Below are 17,716 nucleotides of genomic sequence, written 5' to 3' on the forward strand. Positions count from 1 at the left end.
TGTTGAGTTAGAGCATCAATTCTTTGGGGAGACAGTGCAATCACAGCTGCACTGACAACTTGGATTTCAACTTGGAGAGCCAGTGTGGTGTAGTGGTTAAGAGCGATAGACTCGTAATCTGGGGAACAGGGTTCGTGTCTCCGCTCCTCCACATGCAGCTGCTGGGTGACCTTGGGCCACTTCTCTGAAGTCTCTCAGCCCCACTCACCTCACAGAGTGTTTGTTGTGGGGGAGGAAGGGAAAGGAGCAGGGACCAAGCAACGGGAGCTCACCCCGTTGCGGGGATTCGAACCGCCGACCTTCTGATCAGCAAGCCCTAGGCTCAGTGGTTTAACCCACAGCACCACCCGCGTCCCTGAGACTCCTTAGGGTAGTGATAAAGTGGGATATCAAATCCAAACTCTTCTTCTTCTTGGTCGCAAATGGTCAATAGCCAGATGCAAAATATGCCTGATGGGAATTGAATTTCAAATGTGGACACTGACCAATGACTCCTTCTCTTGATGTATAACCTGCTCCTACTTGGCTTGGCCTCTGCCTGGCTTTCATTGCCCTTTACTGTTGGGTATTGTGGGGATCAACCAGGAGTGAAGTTCAGCCACTGATTTCCTATTCCTTCTGTCACTGTGGTCCCTTGACAGAAGCCAACCCTTGAAGCTGGCCCTGTGCCACTCTCTTCCTTGCTGCCTCTCAAATTGTGGGAAGGTGAGGCTGTGTGGAGAGAGTCTCCTCCTTTAAATTCCTGGGAGTTTACCTTAGTGAGGACCTCACTTGGAAAATCAACATAACTCAGGTGGTCAGAAAGGCCCAACAGAGACTCCATTTCCTCAGGGTCTTGCAAAAGAATATAGTGGTGCCTCGCAAGACGAAAATAATCCATTCCGCGAGTCTCTTCGTCTAGCGGTTTTTTCGTCTTGCGAAGCAACCCTATTAGCGGATTAGCGCTATTAGCGGATTAGCGGATTAGCGGCTATTAAAGGCTTAGCGGCTAAAAGGCTATTAGCGGCTTAGAAAAAGGGGGGGGGAGCGCAAAAAAATTGGAACACTCGCAAGACGTTTTCGTCTTGCGAAGCAAGCCCATAGGGAAATTCGTCTTGTGAAGCAGCTCAAAAACGGAAAACCCTTTCGTCTAGCGGGTTTTCCGTCTTGCGAGGCATTCGTCTTGCGGGGCACCACTGTAATGTTAAACAACAACTGATGAACTCCTTTTACCGGTCCACGATAGAAAGTGTCCTTTCATATTGTATCACAGTGTGGTATGCTGGCCTGACAGCCACAGACAGAAAGTCTCTACTGAGGGTGGTGAATAGAGCACATGATATCATGGGCTGTCCCTTGAGTCTGCTAGATGACATCGCAAGGGATTGTTGCCTTAGGAGAGCGAGAAAAATTCTCAGGGATGATTCACACCCTGGCCATCACCTCTTTAACCTTCTACCCTCGGGCAGGAGATATAGAAGTATAATCAGCCATACCAACAGGCTAAAAAATAGCTTCTATCCGTGGGCTGTTAGGCTGTTGAACGGAAAATAACATAACAAAATTGACTTGCAAGGTTGTGTGTTGTTCGATAAGAGACTGGGTGTTGGTGGGTGGTGGGGGGTGGGGAAAGGAGGCTCATTTAATTTCATTGTACACAGGTTGTACCAGTATCTTTCCGAGCACAATTCAAAGTGTTGGTGCTGACCTTTAAAGCCCTAAACAGCCTCGGTCCAGTATATCTGAAGGAGCATCTCCACCCACATCGTTCTACCCGGACACTGAGGTCCAGCATTGAGGGCCTTCTAGTGATTCCCTCACTGCGAGAAGCCAAGTTACAGGGAACCAGGCAGAGGGCCTTCTCGGCAGTGGCGCCCGCCCTGTGGAACGCCCTCCCACCAGATGTCAAAGAGAACAACAACTACTAGACTTTCAGAAGACATCTGAAGGCAGCCCTGTTTAGGGAAGCTTTTAATGTTTGACGTATTACAGTATTTTAATGTTTTTTTTGGAAGCCGGCCAGAGTGGCTGGGGAAGCCCAGCCAGATGGGTAGGGTATAAATAATAAATTATTATTATTATTATACAATGACAATAAAGGTACTATTATTATTTATTATTAAGCTTGCCAGCACTTGGACCTGGGTGCCAGAGTCATTGTGGACCACAGACCCAGTTCATCTTCACAAAGAGCACCATCTTGAGTCATTCGGTGGCACCATTTTCCATAGACTGGAATGGCCGCCTCCTGTTAAGTTTCTCTCTTGCCATGAAGTCTTTTGTGTCTTCTGCCTCCTCCTCTGCCCCCAGATTCCTGCCAGATGCAGTAGTTTGTCACTTTCCAAGGTGAATAGCATTGTTAAATTCTGCCCATGTTTCTAATGTCTCCGCTCCTCCCACTCTTAATATCTGCAAATTTAATTAATCTGCCATTTCCTCCCTCTTCCAGAACATTAATGAAGCAAGCTAAATAGAATCAGAAGCAATACAATTTCTCTGTAATGCATTAATGGCTTTCCCCACCCACCCCAAAGTTGTTGTGTATCATCACCCTTCATTTCAATCAACAGGAGTGTTTATGTCCAATTTAAGCAGATTTCTGTAAAGTATGCTAGTCAGTGTTCTCCTAAAACCTGGCTGTATCACAGCAATTGCTTAATGCTTTCCATTTAGAATGTGTGTAAGAAAATGTAACAAACCAGTCCCAGTGGTTTGTGTAGTTTGAGACTCACTAAATTTCAAGCTTTGTATGTACAAATTGGTTATCACTGTATTATAGTGGTGTATCTCTGAATGTTCTGCACAGTATGCATAGAATACTTTTATTTCCTTTTTGGTTGAAATGACCTGGATGGTCACAACAACAAATAAGCTTTGACTCACTTTGACTCCCAGTACGTTTCCGAGCACAATTCAAAGTGTTGGTGCTGACCTTTAAAGCCCTAAACGGCCTCGGTCCAGTATACCTGAAGGAGCGTCTCCACCTCCATCGTTCTACCCGGACACTGAGGTCCAGCGCCGAGGGCCTTCTGGCGGTTCCCTCACTGCGAGAAGCCAAGTTACAGGGAACCAGGCAGAGGGCCTTCTCGGTAGTGGCGCCCTCCCTGTGGAACGCCCTCCCACCAGATGTCAAAGAGAACAACAACTACCAGACTTTTAGAAGACATCTGAAGGCAGCCCTGTTTAGGGAAGCTTTTAATGTTTGATGTATCATAGTATTTTAATATTCTTTTGGAAGCCGCCCAGAGTGGCTGGGGAAACCCAGCCAGATGGGCGGGGTATAAATAATAAATTATTATTATTATTATTATTATTATTATTATTATTATTATTATTATTATTATTACTTTTTATGTCCATGTAAATTATCAGTGAGTGCTGACAATGTCGTGTGCAGTTGTATTGTCCAACAACCTACCATTGCTAAATGCTAAGGGAAACAGGAAAAATATACTTCTACCACTGGACTTGAAAGCTAGCTGATTTGCAAACTTAAATTAAGTTTTCAAGATGTCTTCTTAGATAGGCCAATATGTTAGAATGTCTTGTGACCTGGATTTCGGCCAGGGAGACCTATGTTCAAATCTGTGCTTAGTTTACAGGGTGACCTTGACCTACTTGTTCTCTAACTTACTTCACTGGGACGTTGTGAGGGTAAATTGTGGAGAAAGTATTTATGACAACCTGAGTTTGGAAGAAAGGAGGGATAGAAATTCATTCCACAGGGTCTGCAGGGCTGAGTAAGATTTATATGATGCAGATCCAGTTACCGTGCAATGTCTACAAGGGTTTGTGAAGTTTTGCCAGTTGCTTACTTTTTAACCCTTTAAGAAATAGTGTTGCTAAAATAAGACACACAATCTTGCACTGTGGGGTTTGGCCAAATCCGGTGCCGTTCCCAGTTATATACATAATACATACTACTGATTTGCAGCAGGAGATCGAAGCTGCTGGGCGAATGTTTCCCGAGTCAAAGGTTTCCATGTAAAGGAAGGCAACACGACACAAGTCTGGAATTCACTTAACAGAGACTGACCTTTTTCTTTTCCCACCCCTCAAAGCGACATGTTGCCCGCGGCCCAATAAACATGAATAACGACCTTAGCATAAATCAATAGGGGTGTGTTTTTACTACTGTCAAGAGGGGAAAGAGTTTCTTTCCATGTCTGAACAATAAAGTTGCAATAGTGCCATCTAGTGTGTTGTTTTTAAAAATATATCTGAGCTACTGGAGACCTTTGAGTTTTGTCTTTTGCGACAAACGTCTCTGCATTCTTGGGTTGGAGGGCGGAATGGGGACCAACAATGCTTTCACGTTTCCTTCCGACTGCTTTAGTACTTGAGAACTGAGGAAAGAAGCAGCAGGAAGCGTAACATGGTCAAAATCTTAATGTGCTAGAATGGATGCAAGAAAACCGATCTCCATTCCTGTACGATACTCCTAGACCTGTGGACAGTCGAGGTTAGGTTGACTACAATGGCTCACCACTGTATGTGCCGACAGAACTGTTGTTGTACTAGCCAATATCTTTCTGGGTGGCTTTGCGACAGCAGGGGCTGTGAGAAGGAAGGAACACAAGCAAATCGGCCTCATTAGCTCCTCCTTCTGCTGCTGGCACGGACGCTGCCAGGTGTATAATCTTCATTTTTCTCTGGCTGCCTGCACTAAGCTGCTTTTTTAACCATATGGACTTGGATTGGCCCAACGTACTTCTAACAGGAGGTCAAGGAAGGAACAGGCATGTTAGGTGCGGGGTGCCTGTGACTTTCCCACCTCATGGGACCAATCGGGAGGGCTGACAGGACAAGTTCCTTACCTCTGCGGGTGGCCAAATAAACCATAATTAAGGCAGGGACTTGGTTCATATGTGAGGCTCCAAACCATAGTATAACCAAACTGTGATGAATAATAAGATATATATAATAATAATAATTTATTATTTATACCCCGCCCATCTGGCTGAGTCTCCCCAGCCACTCTGGGCGGCTCCCAATCAAGTGTTAAAAACAGTACAGTATTAAATATTAAAAACTTCCCTAAACAGGGCTGCCTTCAGATGTCTTTTAAAGATAGGATAGCTGCTTATTTCCTTCACATCTGAAGGGAGGGTGGGTGCCACTACCGAGAAGGCCCTCTGACTGGTTCCCTGTAACCTCACTTCTTGCAATGAGGGAACCGCCAGAAGGCCCTCGGCGCTGGATCTCAGGTGAACGATGGGGGTGGAGATGCTCCTTCAGGTCTACTGGGCCGAGGCCGTTTAGGGCTTTAAAGGTCAGCATCAACACTTTGAATCGTGCTCGGAAACGTACTGGGAGCCAATGCAGATCTCTCAGAACCGGTGTTATGTGGTCCTGGCGGCCACTCCCAGTCACCAGTCTAGCTGCCGCATTCTGGATTAATTGCAGTTTCCGGGTCACCTTCAAAGGTAGCCCCACGTAGAGCGCATTGCAGTAGTCCAAGCGGGAGATAACTAGAAGTTCTGTTGTTCCTTAGAGGTGCTTCTTTTGTTAAAGTTTGGAGTGTTTGGAATACTTAACATCCTCTTGTATTTATTTTTGGCAGAGGCAGAAAGTTGTTCTCTTAAAGCATGCTGGTCTCCCCTTTTTCTGCAAGAGAAAATTCTTCAGAAACACTCTGTGAGACAGAGTCCTTGTTCAATCACTGCTCTCTCTCTCTCTCTCAACAGTAGCACTGGAGATAAAATGCTGCCCTCTGAACCCCAGATATCCAAGCTATTATAAATGAAGCAAGATTTATTCTAGAGACCTGGAGCGGACACGTCACTTCTTCTGTCCTCTCTGACTGACAGAAATCTGCTTGGGGCAAAAGCAGGCAGGAAACAGCAAGCATTCGCCGATTGACAGAGAGACAGACCATCCTAGGAACATGGCCTCAGCTCTCTCTGGTGCATCCAGCACCCTTGACTCTTCTTCAGACTCCAGCTGGAATCCGGAAGGCGTTTCTTTCCCAAAACCGTTTGCTTGGGGCGCATCCACAGCTGCATACCAGGTTGAAGGTATCTGATTTTTCTTTAAATAAACTTACGGTATTTTTTGCTCTATAAGACTCACTTTTTCCCTCCTAGAAAGTAAGGGAAAATGTGTGTGCGTCTTATGGAGCGAATGCAGGCTGCGCAGCTATCCCAGAAGCCAGAACAGCAAGAGGGATTGCTGCTTTCGCTGCGCAGAGATCCCTCTTGTTCTGGCTTCTGAGATTCGGAATATTTTTTTTCTTGTTTTCCTCCTCCAAAAACTAGGTGCGTCTTATGGTCTGGTGCATCTTATAGAGCGTAAAATACGGTATTTGCAGTATTTTGTGGCAAATGGATGAAATCGGGTTTCTGAAAATGGATTGACTGTCATAATGATTTATCCTTCATAAATAAGGAGAAGATCCTTTGAGTTGGGAGTTTCATTATCATAGCCATGAAGTCTCATGATGTTTGGGAAGAGATTTCCTCCATTTCATTTCTCTCTTCCAGCAGTAGCAGAACTCAATAACCTCCTTCAAAGAAACACTTGATGGGAGGGAAATAATGGGAATGGATTCCTCTAGATCCTAATTGCAGATTATACTTTTAGGGCTGTGTTTATAAAGATGCTTTCATTTATTCAGACATTGGTACTCTGTCTTTCAATAATAATAATAATAATAATAATAAAAATAAAATTTGGGTAGAAGATTCCAGATAAAAGTATATGTTATGTATTGAAGTGCTCACCCTGGCCACCAGGGGTATTGTGTATATAGTTTTCACTCAGGTCCATGTCAGTTAATTTAGACGGGAAACCCTGGGGTGTTGTTGTTACAATGTTGTCAGCCGGCTGCCTATAAAAACAGACCAGCTGAGCTGTTCAGTTCAGTTCCAGCTTACTATAAAGAACCACTTGGAGAAATCTCTGTGTCGTCTGCTTTGTCAACCCACTACTTAATAGCATAAAAGTAAAGGGACCCCTGACCATTAGGTCCAGTCATGGCCGACTCTGAGGTTGCGGTGCTCATCTCGCTTTATTGGCCGAGGGAGCCAGCGTACAGCTTCTGGGTCATGTGGCCAGCATGACTAAGCCGCTTCTGGCGAAACCAGAGCAGCGCACAGAAACACCGTGGAGCGGTGCCTATTGATCTACTTGCACTTGGATGTGCTTTCAAACTGCTAGGTTGGCAGGAGCAGGGACCGAGCAACAGGAGCTCACCCCATTGCGGGGATTCGAACCACAGACCTTCTGATCGGCAAGGCCTAGGCTCTGTGGTTTAACCCACAGCGCCACCCGTGTCCCACTTAATAGTATAAATTGCCACAAAAAAGCATGCGCTCACAGGATTTCCTCTGAGGGAGAAGTGAAATGAACAAAAGGGTATGTTCATGAGTGCTTTCTTGCCCCATGTGCTGCATTTATTTAATTCATTTTTTATCTGGAACATTTGTAGATTGCTCAATATTTAACAATAGCAGTGTGCAAAGGTAAAACAAGATAGTATAAAGCTTATAAGATAAAGTTATAATAAACGGATTCCAACAAATACTGTCTCTGCAGAAGATAAGCCTTCAGAAACTTTACAAAGTCTTTAATAGATGACAGAAAGTGATGATCTGCCTGATCTCCATGGGGAGAGTACTCTACAGGGCAGAAGCCAAGACCTGAGCCATGGAACAAACCTCTGACACATTGTGTAGGAGAATATGTAGCTGGAAGGGAATTTAATAACAACAGCACCTGAGGTTAAGGTTGGCTTCTAGATCCATCATGCAGGGATGCTGACAGGATCTCCTGGGTCAGCTACGCTGTGGGTAGATCCACATCATACATAAAACATGCATCCAATGCATATTTAAAGCACATGACTTCGGCCAAAGAGACCCAGGAGCAGTAGCTTTCTGTTCACGAACTTAAAATTCCCCGTACAGTCGTACCTTGGATCCCAAACACCTTGGTACTTGGACATTTTGGCTCCCGAATGCCGCAAACCCAGAAGTGAGTGTTCAGGTTTGTGAATGTTCTTTGGAGCCTGAACGTTTGACGGGGCTTCCGATTGGCTGCAGGAGCTGGAGCTTCCTGCAGCCAATCAGAAGCCGTGCTTTGGTTTCCGAAAGTTTTGGAAGTCGAACGGACTTCCGGAGCGGATTCCGTTCAACTTCCAAGGTACGACTGTACTCTTTTGGCACCAGGTTAAAACTTAACTCTTCTCCCAGGCATCTGACAGAGTATGATGAGCTGTTTGATGCTGTTTTTGATTGTTCTTCTGCTGGGTTCGTTCAAGCATTATTAGACCGCTTTTACTGATATGTTTTACATGTTGTACCTTTTCGGCTTTTAACCTTTTGTAAGTCACTTAGAAACTTCTTTGAAGCAAATGACTCAGAAATCGAATAAATAAAATAATATAATATCATCACCGTTGATAACAATATAAGGTAAAGGGACCATTAGGTCCAGTCGTGGCCGACTCTGGGGTTGCGGCACTCATCTCGCTTTATTGGCCGAGGGAGCCGGTGTACAGCTTCTGGGTCATGTGGCCAGCATGACTAAGCCGCTTCTGGCGAACCAGAGCAGCACACAGAAACGCCGTTTACCTTCCCGCTGGAGCAGTACCTATTTATCTACTTGCACTTTGACATGCCTTCGAACTGCTAGGTTGGCAGGAGCAGGGACCAAGCAACGAGAGCTCACCCCGTCGCGGGGATTCAAACCGCCGACCTTCTGATCGGCAAGTCCTAGGCTCTGTGGTTTAACCCACAGCGCCACCTGCATCCCTTATACAATATACTTATTCCCAAATACTGTAAGACCCTCCAGAAGGGATGAATGCTCCTTTATTTTAGTTCATGCCTCAGGTGAGGTTGTTGTGTAAACCCTTACAGAGCAAATGGGAATTGTTTGCCGGAAGATCCTTCCCTGAAGATAAGAATATATTCTGGGTTTGGAAGAGACAAAGTCTTGTTTGTTTCTTCAGATTATGAGTAAACACATCCCATAACTGAGGGGTTCAGGACTGCAATGAAAGAAGGCCTGTGTCTAGTCACGTTTTTCCCCTGTAGCTCTGAAAGTCCCACATTGGATGACATTTTTGCAAGTTTAGCAGAGTTTGTTAACTTTTAAAAGGGTTGAAGTATCATTCTGATTGTGCCAGGTGAGCTCAAAGGGCAGCTCAAAGTGCCTTGTGACCCAGGAATAACAAGGTGAATTTTCAACAGAGCACTCAAAGGTGTTTCTTCTTACCAAAGGCCATCCCTCTGATAAATTTCAGCTTTCTGTGTGATAAAACTCTTTTTAACCAGATACATACTAGATTTTTTTGGGTTGTTTTACAATAGATTTTCTCCTTCGAATGAAGAAGCAGAACACCAACTCACACATGAATAAATTGCAGTAGATGTGCAGTAAGAAAGCATTCTTACAGGCTGGTTTGTGCATGAGGAAAACCAGTTAACTTGCAAGCAACTGGACTCAATGCATGGCTTGGATAAACTGGAACTTCTATGTTAGTGGTAAATATGTAGGTGCTTATCTATTCCCCTGTATGATAGACAATTCCTGACATTACAATACAGAAATATGGGGATTCATGTCTATTTGTAAGTGGCTTTCGGTTGCCCTAGGCGAGATAAAGCGACTGACAAATTTAAGAGATAAATAAGAACAGTAATACAAAAATTGAGGTCAGTTCTAGCTAGCTAATAATAGTTGATGATCATTACCACAGCAAACTATGATCATGGCCACTGGTCCCATCATCTCCTGGCAAATAGAAGGGGAAGAAATGGAGGCAGTGAGAGATTTTACTTTCTTGGGCTCCATGATCACTGCAGATGGTGACAGCAGCCACGAAATTAAAAGACGCCTGCTTCTTGGGAGAAAAGCAATGACAAACCTAGACAGCATCTTAAAAAGCAGAGACACCACCTTGCCAACAAAGGTCCGTATAGTTAAAGCTATGGTTTTCCCAGCAGTGATGTGTGGAAGTGAGAGCTGGACCATAAAGAAGGCTGATTGCCGAAGAATTAATGCTTTTGAATTATGGTGCTGGAGGAGACTCTTGAGAGTCCCATGGACTGCAAGAAGATCAAACCTATCCATTCTGAAGGAGATCAGCCCTGAGTGCTCACTGGAAGGACAGATCCTGAAGCTGAGGCTCCAATACTTGGGCCACCTCATGAGAAGAGAAGACTCCCTGGAAAAGACCCTGATGTTGGGAAAGATGGAGGGCACAAGGAGAAGGGGATGACAGAGGACAAGATGGATGGTCAGTGTTCTCGAAGCTACCAGCATGAGTTTGACCAAACAGCGGGAGGCAGTGGAAGCTCCTGTAGCCAATCGGAAGCCATGGAAGCTCTGTTCGGCTTCCAAAAATCGTTCGGAAACCGGCACATACACTTCCAGGTTTCGATCATTCGGGAGCCAATTTGTTCAGGAACCAAGGCATTCGAGATCCAAGATATGACTGTATCACAATGTTTAGCTGGTGATATATCACGATGTTGAAAACTAGATATCACCCACACCCACTGACCAGCCTTACAAAGACATCTTCTTCATGGCGCTCGTGACATTTCACGCATGACATTATATGCATTGAGAGCAGAATGCAAGAGATTTGTGGCATGTTGCGAATCTGGGCATAGTATTTTAAAAATAGCAACAGCATAGACCATTGGTCCAGCTAGCAAAGTACATACTGTCTATACCAGGGGTAGGCAACCTAAGGCCCGGGGGCCGGATGCGGCCCATTCGCCTTCTCAATCCGTCCCATGGACAGTCCAGCAATCAGCATGTTTTTACATGAGTAGAATGTGTCCTTTTATTTAAAATGCATCTCTGGGTTATTTGTGGGGCATAGGAATTCGTTCTTTTTTTTCCCTTCCCAAAAATATAGTCTGACCCTCCACAAGGTCTGAGGGACAGTGGACCCACTGCTGAAAAAGTTTGCTGACCCCTGGTCTATGCACTTCCCCCAGCTATGCAAAGTAATACCAAGAGTTGAATATGGAACTTTTTGTGTGCTCCCCCAGTGAGCCATAGCCGTTCCAACATTACAATACAGAGCTTGACAGGTATGTGTGTGATTCATCGCACATTTGGAATCTGGGCCTAGTGTTTTTAAAGTAATTCATGCTTGCCTATTATAATGGGCGGTGGAGGGTGGGGGGGAGGAGATGTAGTTCCACAGAACAGAGAAAGTTTGAAGAGTTAAATCTTTCTATGGAAAGAAATTGAATCTTTAATTGATGTCAAAGTTGATGTGTTAGAAAACTTTCAGCGCTCTGAGGAACTGACGAAAATACGATTGCCTTGAGTCACCGAACCACGGGAAAACGTGAACCTTGAGAGACACTCAAAGCACTTTGATCTAATAATTGACCTACTTTGAAGGTTGTCCCACATTAAAGTTCAATTTGCCGAATAACCCTGCGTAGATATATTGGTGCACTCAAGCTATGATAAAATTCTGTAAAGAACGTGAGACGTGACCGAAAGTCTATGAGGAGCCTAGTTGCGGAAGGGATATTACATATTCTAGGAATGCTTTAAGTGTCTGCAATATGCTTAACCTTGCATTAAACTTAGATTTAATAAGACAGATGTGTATTAAAGTACTGAATATACTTCAGGGAGCAATTTGGCACCGGCAAGGGATGGACTGGATGACCTCCTAATAGGTCTTTTCCATCTTTAATTTCTATTATACTAATTGATTATTAAAACTCTTTTTATTGAGGGCTGGTGTATAACTATTACATAGATATTAATCTTGCAGACTAGCTGATATTTAATTTATAGGCTTCCAAGCCATAACGTCCCTTTAATTTTGGGGACAGGAAAGTCTGAAAAATGTTCCTCGTTATAAGGATGAGGATTTTTCACACATTTTCATTTCTGCAATCAAAGCGCTCTAGCAGAGTTTAAATACGCCTGCGCTCAAGTTAAAAAACAACAACATGCCAACTTGAACAGCCAAACTGAAGGCTGCAACTTGCTTTCTTCCACCTGCTTACCCTGAAGCATTTTTGTCGGGGTTATTGACATTACCTGCGAAGTTGTTTCAGGACTGCTGCTTACCATTATTTAGTAATAAAATGTTGTCACTTTTGTCATCTCACCGGCAGTCAAAATCAAACTTGTAAGCCCCTTGAGGCAGAGACCTGTCTTGTTAGCTATTCTCTGCCCCCGGGAGGTTGTGTTCTATTTCCCTGCCCCCCACTGTCTATAATTATGTTCTTTTAAAAAGTAAATATATACCTGCCTCCCTTTCCCCCGATCTGGATCCTGAATCTTACCAGGAGCAGGAGGACAGTATAGAATTGGAACATTGGTTTGCAGAGGGACCTAGTTCAGAAGGCAGAAGCTGGGAAATACTGGATGGGGAACAGCTAGGAGGAGAAGCACTGGGAGAGAAAGAGTTAACAGACTCAATTTCTCTGGAAAGCGTTCATCTGCTCAGTCCAAGGTCAAAAAGAGCAGATAAGGTGGCAGCACAGAAAGCACAGTGGTTATGACACAGTGATGTGGGTGACTAGGGAGGATGTGGGTGAAACCCTTAATTGGGAGCACCGCCATTGCTATGAAATGGATTCTTTGTTCTCTCGCTGTGATCATTAAGAAGACTCCTTTTCCTTTGTTCTGCTTATCTGCTGACAAGGGGGGAAGGAAGCCAATTCCCTGAAGCCTGACAATACCATCCACATATTATAGGCAAAGGTAAAGGGACCCCTGACCATTAGGTCCAGTCGTGACCGACTCTGGGGTTGCAGTGCTCATCTCGCTTTATTGGCCGAGGGAGCCGGCGTACGGCTTCCGGGTCATGTGGCCAGCATGACTAAGCCGCTTCTGGCGAACCAGAGCAGCACACGGAAACGCCGTTTACCTTCCCGCTGAAGCGGTACCCATTTATCTACTTGCACTTTGACGTGCTTTCGAACTGCTAGGTTGGCAGGAGCAGGGACCGAGCAACGGGAGCTCACCCCGTCATGGGGATTCGAACCACTGACCTTCTGATCGGCAAGTCCTAGGCTCTGTGGTTTAACCCACAGCGCCACCATTAGCCATACAATAAGAGTACACCCATGAGGCACAATAGAGGAAGGAAAAGAGAGGTTGGGATGTCTGGCTATCCATCCGATTTCATACTTTCTGCAACTGGGAGGTTTACTGTGAGCATTTGTGCACGCAGTTCTGCATAGGATGACCACACACTTGTATTTGGCTTCTGTGCCTTGCCAAAGGCTGCCCGTTCAAGTACAGTCAAATGTGCATAAAAATGGAGATATTAGTGAAATGTAGAAATGCATTATGTCAGGGTGAAACGGTAGTCAAAACTACATATAAAAAGGAGAAATTTGCTGATGTGCTTTCATGACGTTTGTTTATTTGTTTTTTAAAGACCTTCTGATTAATGCAGAATGTGGAGAACAGAACTTATGGATGGAAAAATGAGGAACGGAGAGAACCAAAACTGACATATTTCCACCCCGGGTGCAATTTTACTTTGTACTGCAAATATAAAGCTGGCAATGTTCATTTGCATTACAAATGCCTCCCTTCTGCTTTCTCTTCTGCATTTATAACAATCAAATATCCACACAACTAGTGAGAAGGAGGCTCGGAGGTAATTTAAACCTCACTGAAGGCAGTTCTCTCAGGGCATATCTATGCAACAGACTTAATCAGTTTAATTTCCTCTCCCTGGGGACGCTGGGAGCTGTAGTTTGTGAGAGGGACGAGGGATTTCCGAGGGGAAATTTCTACACTGCTTCTGGAATTGCTCGGCAGGTATTGATAGTTAAACTGGTATTTCAAAAATGATGGTTGAAACAGGAGCAGCATCTGGGGGTGGGGATGACATCACTTCTGGGCACAGCTCCACTGCTGCCACAGAGGAGGGGGTCGGACTGAGGAACAGTTGCAATGCATCAAGGTAGCAGGCAAGTTAAGCAGATGGGCATGTTTGGCAGTAGGGCAAGGCAGTCAGGGCAAACAACTTTGCCCCTCACCTTAGTGACCCAACAAATCCCAAGTTCTCAAGTAAGCTAATGCAAACCAAGAACAATAGACATGCAGGTGGAAAGCTATTAAGAGGGGCTATCTAGTACTTTAAAAGGTAAAGGGACCCCTGACCATTAGGTCCAGTCGTGGCCGACTCTGGGGTTGTGGCGCTCATCTCGCTTTATTGGCCAAGGAAGCCGGCGTACAGCTTCTGGGTCATGTGGCCAGCATGACTAAGCCGCTTCTGGCGAACCAAAGCAGCGCACGAAAACGCCGTTTACCTTCCCGTCGGAGCGGTACCTATTAACCTACCTGCACTTTGACGTGCTTTCGAACTGCTAGGTTGGCAGGAGCAGGGACCAAGCAATGGGAGCAATCCCGTCACAGGGATTTGAACTGCCAACTCAGTCCATTACAGCTCGCCTCTCCATGTGGCTCCCTAAAGTGAAAGTGGTAAGATCACTTGCCAACTACTTGATAGACCTGACGGAGCCCAATTTGAGAAGAGCGTTTACTATGGCCCGTTTCCATTCTATACCCACGGCCTTCCTGCAGGGGATTCACTCTAAGACCCCTATTACTCAGCGTTTATGTCCATGCACAATGAATGAAGTAGAGGACTTCATACATTTCTTTTTCTACTGCCCTATTTATGAGCCAATAAGATCTAAGCTCCTCCTCTTGATCCCGTCCACCATTACATCTAAGGAAGACTGTTTGAAATCGCTTCTTGTGGACGCAAATCCCCAAATTTCACGTGGGGTGGCAATCTTTATAGTGCAGGCTCTGAAACTCAGGGCTACTTTGACTGGGTAGTGTGTCCTAGACCTGGACCTGTTTTAATTCTTTTTATTACTTTTTCAACCCAATGTGCCGAGCCTATTTTGGGGCCATTTTATGTTTTATATACATCCGCATTTTAGATTCTTGGCGCTGGCAACTAAATCTTTACATTATTGTCTTAGGGTAATTTAAATGTCATTACGCCAGTAATATCGCTTTGAATTTTGTTTGGTTGCTTGTCTCTAGTATTTTTGTCTTATTTTGCTATGGCTGTATGCTAATGCAATAAAGGTTTTGACAAGATTTGAACTGCCAACCTTCTGATCGGCAAGTCCTAGGCTCTGTGGTTTAACCCACAGCACCACCCACGTCCCATTCAACAAGTAGCATAAGTCCAATCACAGAACAGCAACAACGGCAAGGGTAGCACACTGGAGAGTATGAAAAAAGTTTTTCAAAGCTGTTTTTGAAAGATTGAACTGGATGAGATGTTCTTCAATGGGTTTTGAGTTGGAAACACAATCACGGGAAGGCAAATCAAAGCCACCACCCTGGCGAAGAAGAGAAGAAGAAGAGTTTGGATTTGATATCTCAAAGTGTCTAACAATCTCCTTTCCCTTCCTCCCCTACAACAAACACTCTGTGAGGTGGCCACATGACCCGGAAGCTGTACGCTGGCTCCCTCAGCCAGTAAAGCAAGATGAGCGTGCAACCCCACAGTCGTCTGTGACTGGACCTAATGGTCAGGGGTCCCTTTACCTTTTAAGGAGTCTCAAAGCGGCTAACCATCTCCTTTTCCCTCCTCCCCCACAACAAACACTCTGTGAGGTGAGTGGGGCTGAGAGACTTCAAAGAAGTGTGACTGGCCCAAGGTCACCCAGCAGCTGCATGTGGAGGAGCGGGGAAGCAAACCCCGTTCACCAGATTACGAGTCTACTGCTCTTAACCACTACACCACACTGGTGAGAATAATGCAAGTGGGCAAAAGGAGACCTGTTTTCCAGATATATTACAGGTTCGCTACGTGCTTCATCAGTCCGAAAAGCCAATCATGCAAAATGGTTTGCTCAGGATAAAGAAAGTGTTCACAGGCACAGCTCCTTAGGACATCCCTATTTTCATCGGAGAAATGTTGGAGGGTATGGGAAGGTGATGGTGATGGTTGGAGCTGATGCAGTCACACCTTCCTGCATACTCTCTCAGGACTTAAAACAGCATAGCAAGTCCATAACTGAAATGAGCACAGGTCCTCCCATTTCTCCTTGCCTCCATCTCCCTCCTACCTCCATTGTCGCTTCTGTGGTGCATCAGAAAATGTAAGCGCCTCAGAGCAGAGACTCTGCAAAGTGTCAGGCATGAGGAGAGTGTTACAGAAATAAATAAGGCCTTTGGCATTTTCAGTTCACCTACATTACGTCAAGTAATTTGCACAGAAGCCATAAAAGGTCAGGCAGTATTATTCTTATTTTTATTCCCATGTTTCGGGAAGAGCTGAGACTGAGAAAACAGTGGCTTCCCTAAGGTCCACCTTGTGAGTTCATGGCTGAGATGGAATTTCATCTAAGGACTTCCTGGTTCACAGCTCAGTTTCTTATGCTACACTAGCTGTTCGCTTGGAGAATCAGAGGTTTTTTTTTAAAATAAATAAAAAAAGTAATATTATTTTTTAGGTATGCATGATTGCAGCCCGTGATGACATTTTAAATAGTGACCTCTATCAAAGACTTTGAAATCACTATGAAACATCTTTTAAACTATCAGGACACAAAAAATTATGCAAAGGTTGCAAAAACCTAGTGTAAAATTTAATTTGGTGAAAACCTTTGCAGCTTTTTTTCCTCTCCTGCAGACGCTTGTCTAAGCGAAAGGCAGACATTTCGCAGAGGCGCTGTTACATTAATTCATCTTCTGCACGCCTAGGGCCATGGCTTATAATGGCATTTCCTTTCTTTCTAACTGACTGTCAGGACTTTCAAAGGACATCCCAGACAGCCATAAGTGCCTGTTTGCTGGATAGATCAGTCTTGTCCTAAAGGCTCTCTTTGATACAGACTGATCTCTTACATTTCACCCCCCTGCACTTACTAATCTGATATCGGGCTCACATAGACACCCCCACCCCTAAATTAAGCCACAAGTTTTCATGAATCAGAACAGGGATATGGGGCATCTGGCAAATATTTCAGTTTAAGGAAATTGTATTATTGTTCCTAATGGAGGAGTGCAGCTATACAAAGATCATATCCAGGATTTGGAATGATAGGTAAAGGTAAAGGGACCCCTGACCATTAGGTCCAGTCGTGGCCGACTCTGGGGTTGTGGCACTCATCTCACTTTATTGGCCGAGGGAGCCGGCGTACAGCTTCCGGGTCATGTGGCCAGCAGGACTAAGCAGCTTCTGGTGAACCGGAGCAGTGCACAGAAACACTGTTTACCTTCCCACCGGAGTGGTACCTATTTATCTACTTGCACTTTGATGTGCTTTCGAACTGCTAGGTTGGCAGGAGCTGGGACTGAGCAACGGGAGCTCACCCCGTCGTGGGGATTCGAACCGCCGACCTTCTGATCAGCAAGTCCTAGGCTCTGTGGTTTAACCCACAGCACCACCCATGTCCCTATTTGGAATGATACCCGATGTCTATTCCCATAAGGTCTCTTAGATCTCTGATACTTTATTTGTATACTTTTTCTTCCAACTGAAAACAACTTTTTTCAGGATTTTTTTTGGGGTTTTTTTAGCGTATTTAATGATGACTGCTTCCTTATCTTAGGGCAGAACTCTATAAGAAATGTGGCGCTGCTGTCATACATTTCAGCCCAGTGTCAAATTCTTTCCCCTTTGCTCTTCTGTAAATTGTAGTACAACCTACTCCATAGCTTGAGGTCATTCTATTGCATGGCCTCGCTAAGGCTGGGTGGTATAGCTGGTTTTCAACATCGCGATATATCACCAGCTAAACATCGCAATATACTG

At 44.8% G+C, this 17,716-nt stretch overlaps 1 protein-coding gene across 7 annotated transcripts in view; it reads left to right on the forward strand.

The window, feature by feature from the left end:
• The window catches only part of LOC310686635 (cytosolic beta-glucosidase-like), a 113,929-nt gene that overhangs the window by 49,590 nt on the left and 46,623 nt on the right, over positions 1-17,716 (forward strand). For 6 of the 7 annotated variants that reach the window (XR_014516009.1, XR_014516010.1, XR_014516011.1 and 3 more), the window contains exon 2: positions 5,667-5,996. Coding sequence is in view for 4 of the 7 variants with exons in the window: in XM_083460540.1 (XP_083316666.1) it covers positions 5,867-5,996 (130 nt within the window). In the remaining 3 variants the exon portion in view is untranslated. The remainder of the gene's footprint in view (positions 1-5,666; positions 5,997-17,716) is intronic. The other variant, XM_083460541.1, reaches the window with a different exon arrangement.

Source organism: Podarcis liolepis (genome assembly GCF_965112155.1).
Source record: "Podarcis liolepis genome assembly, chromosome: 9".
Lineage (NCBI taxonomy): Eukaryota > Metazoa > Chordata > Lepidosauria > Squamata > Lacertidae > Podarcis > Podarcis liolepis.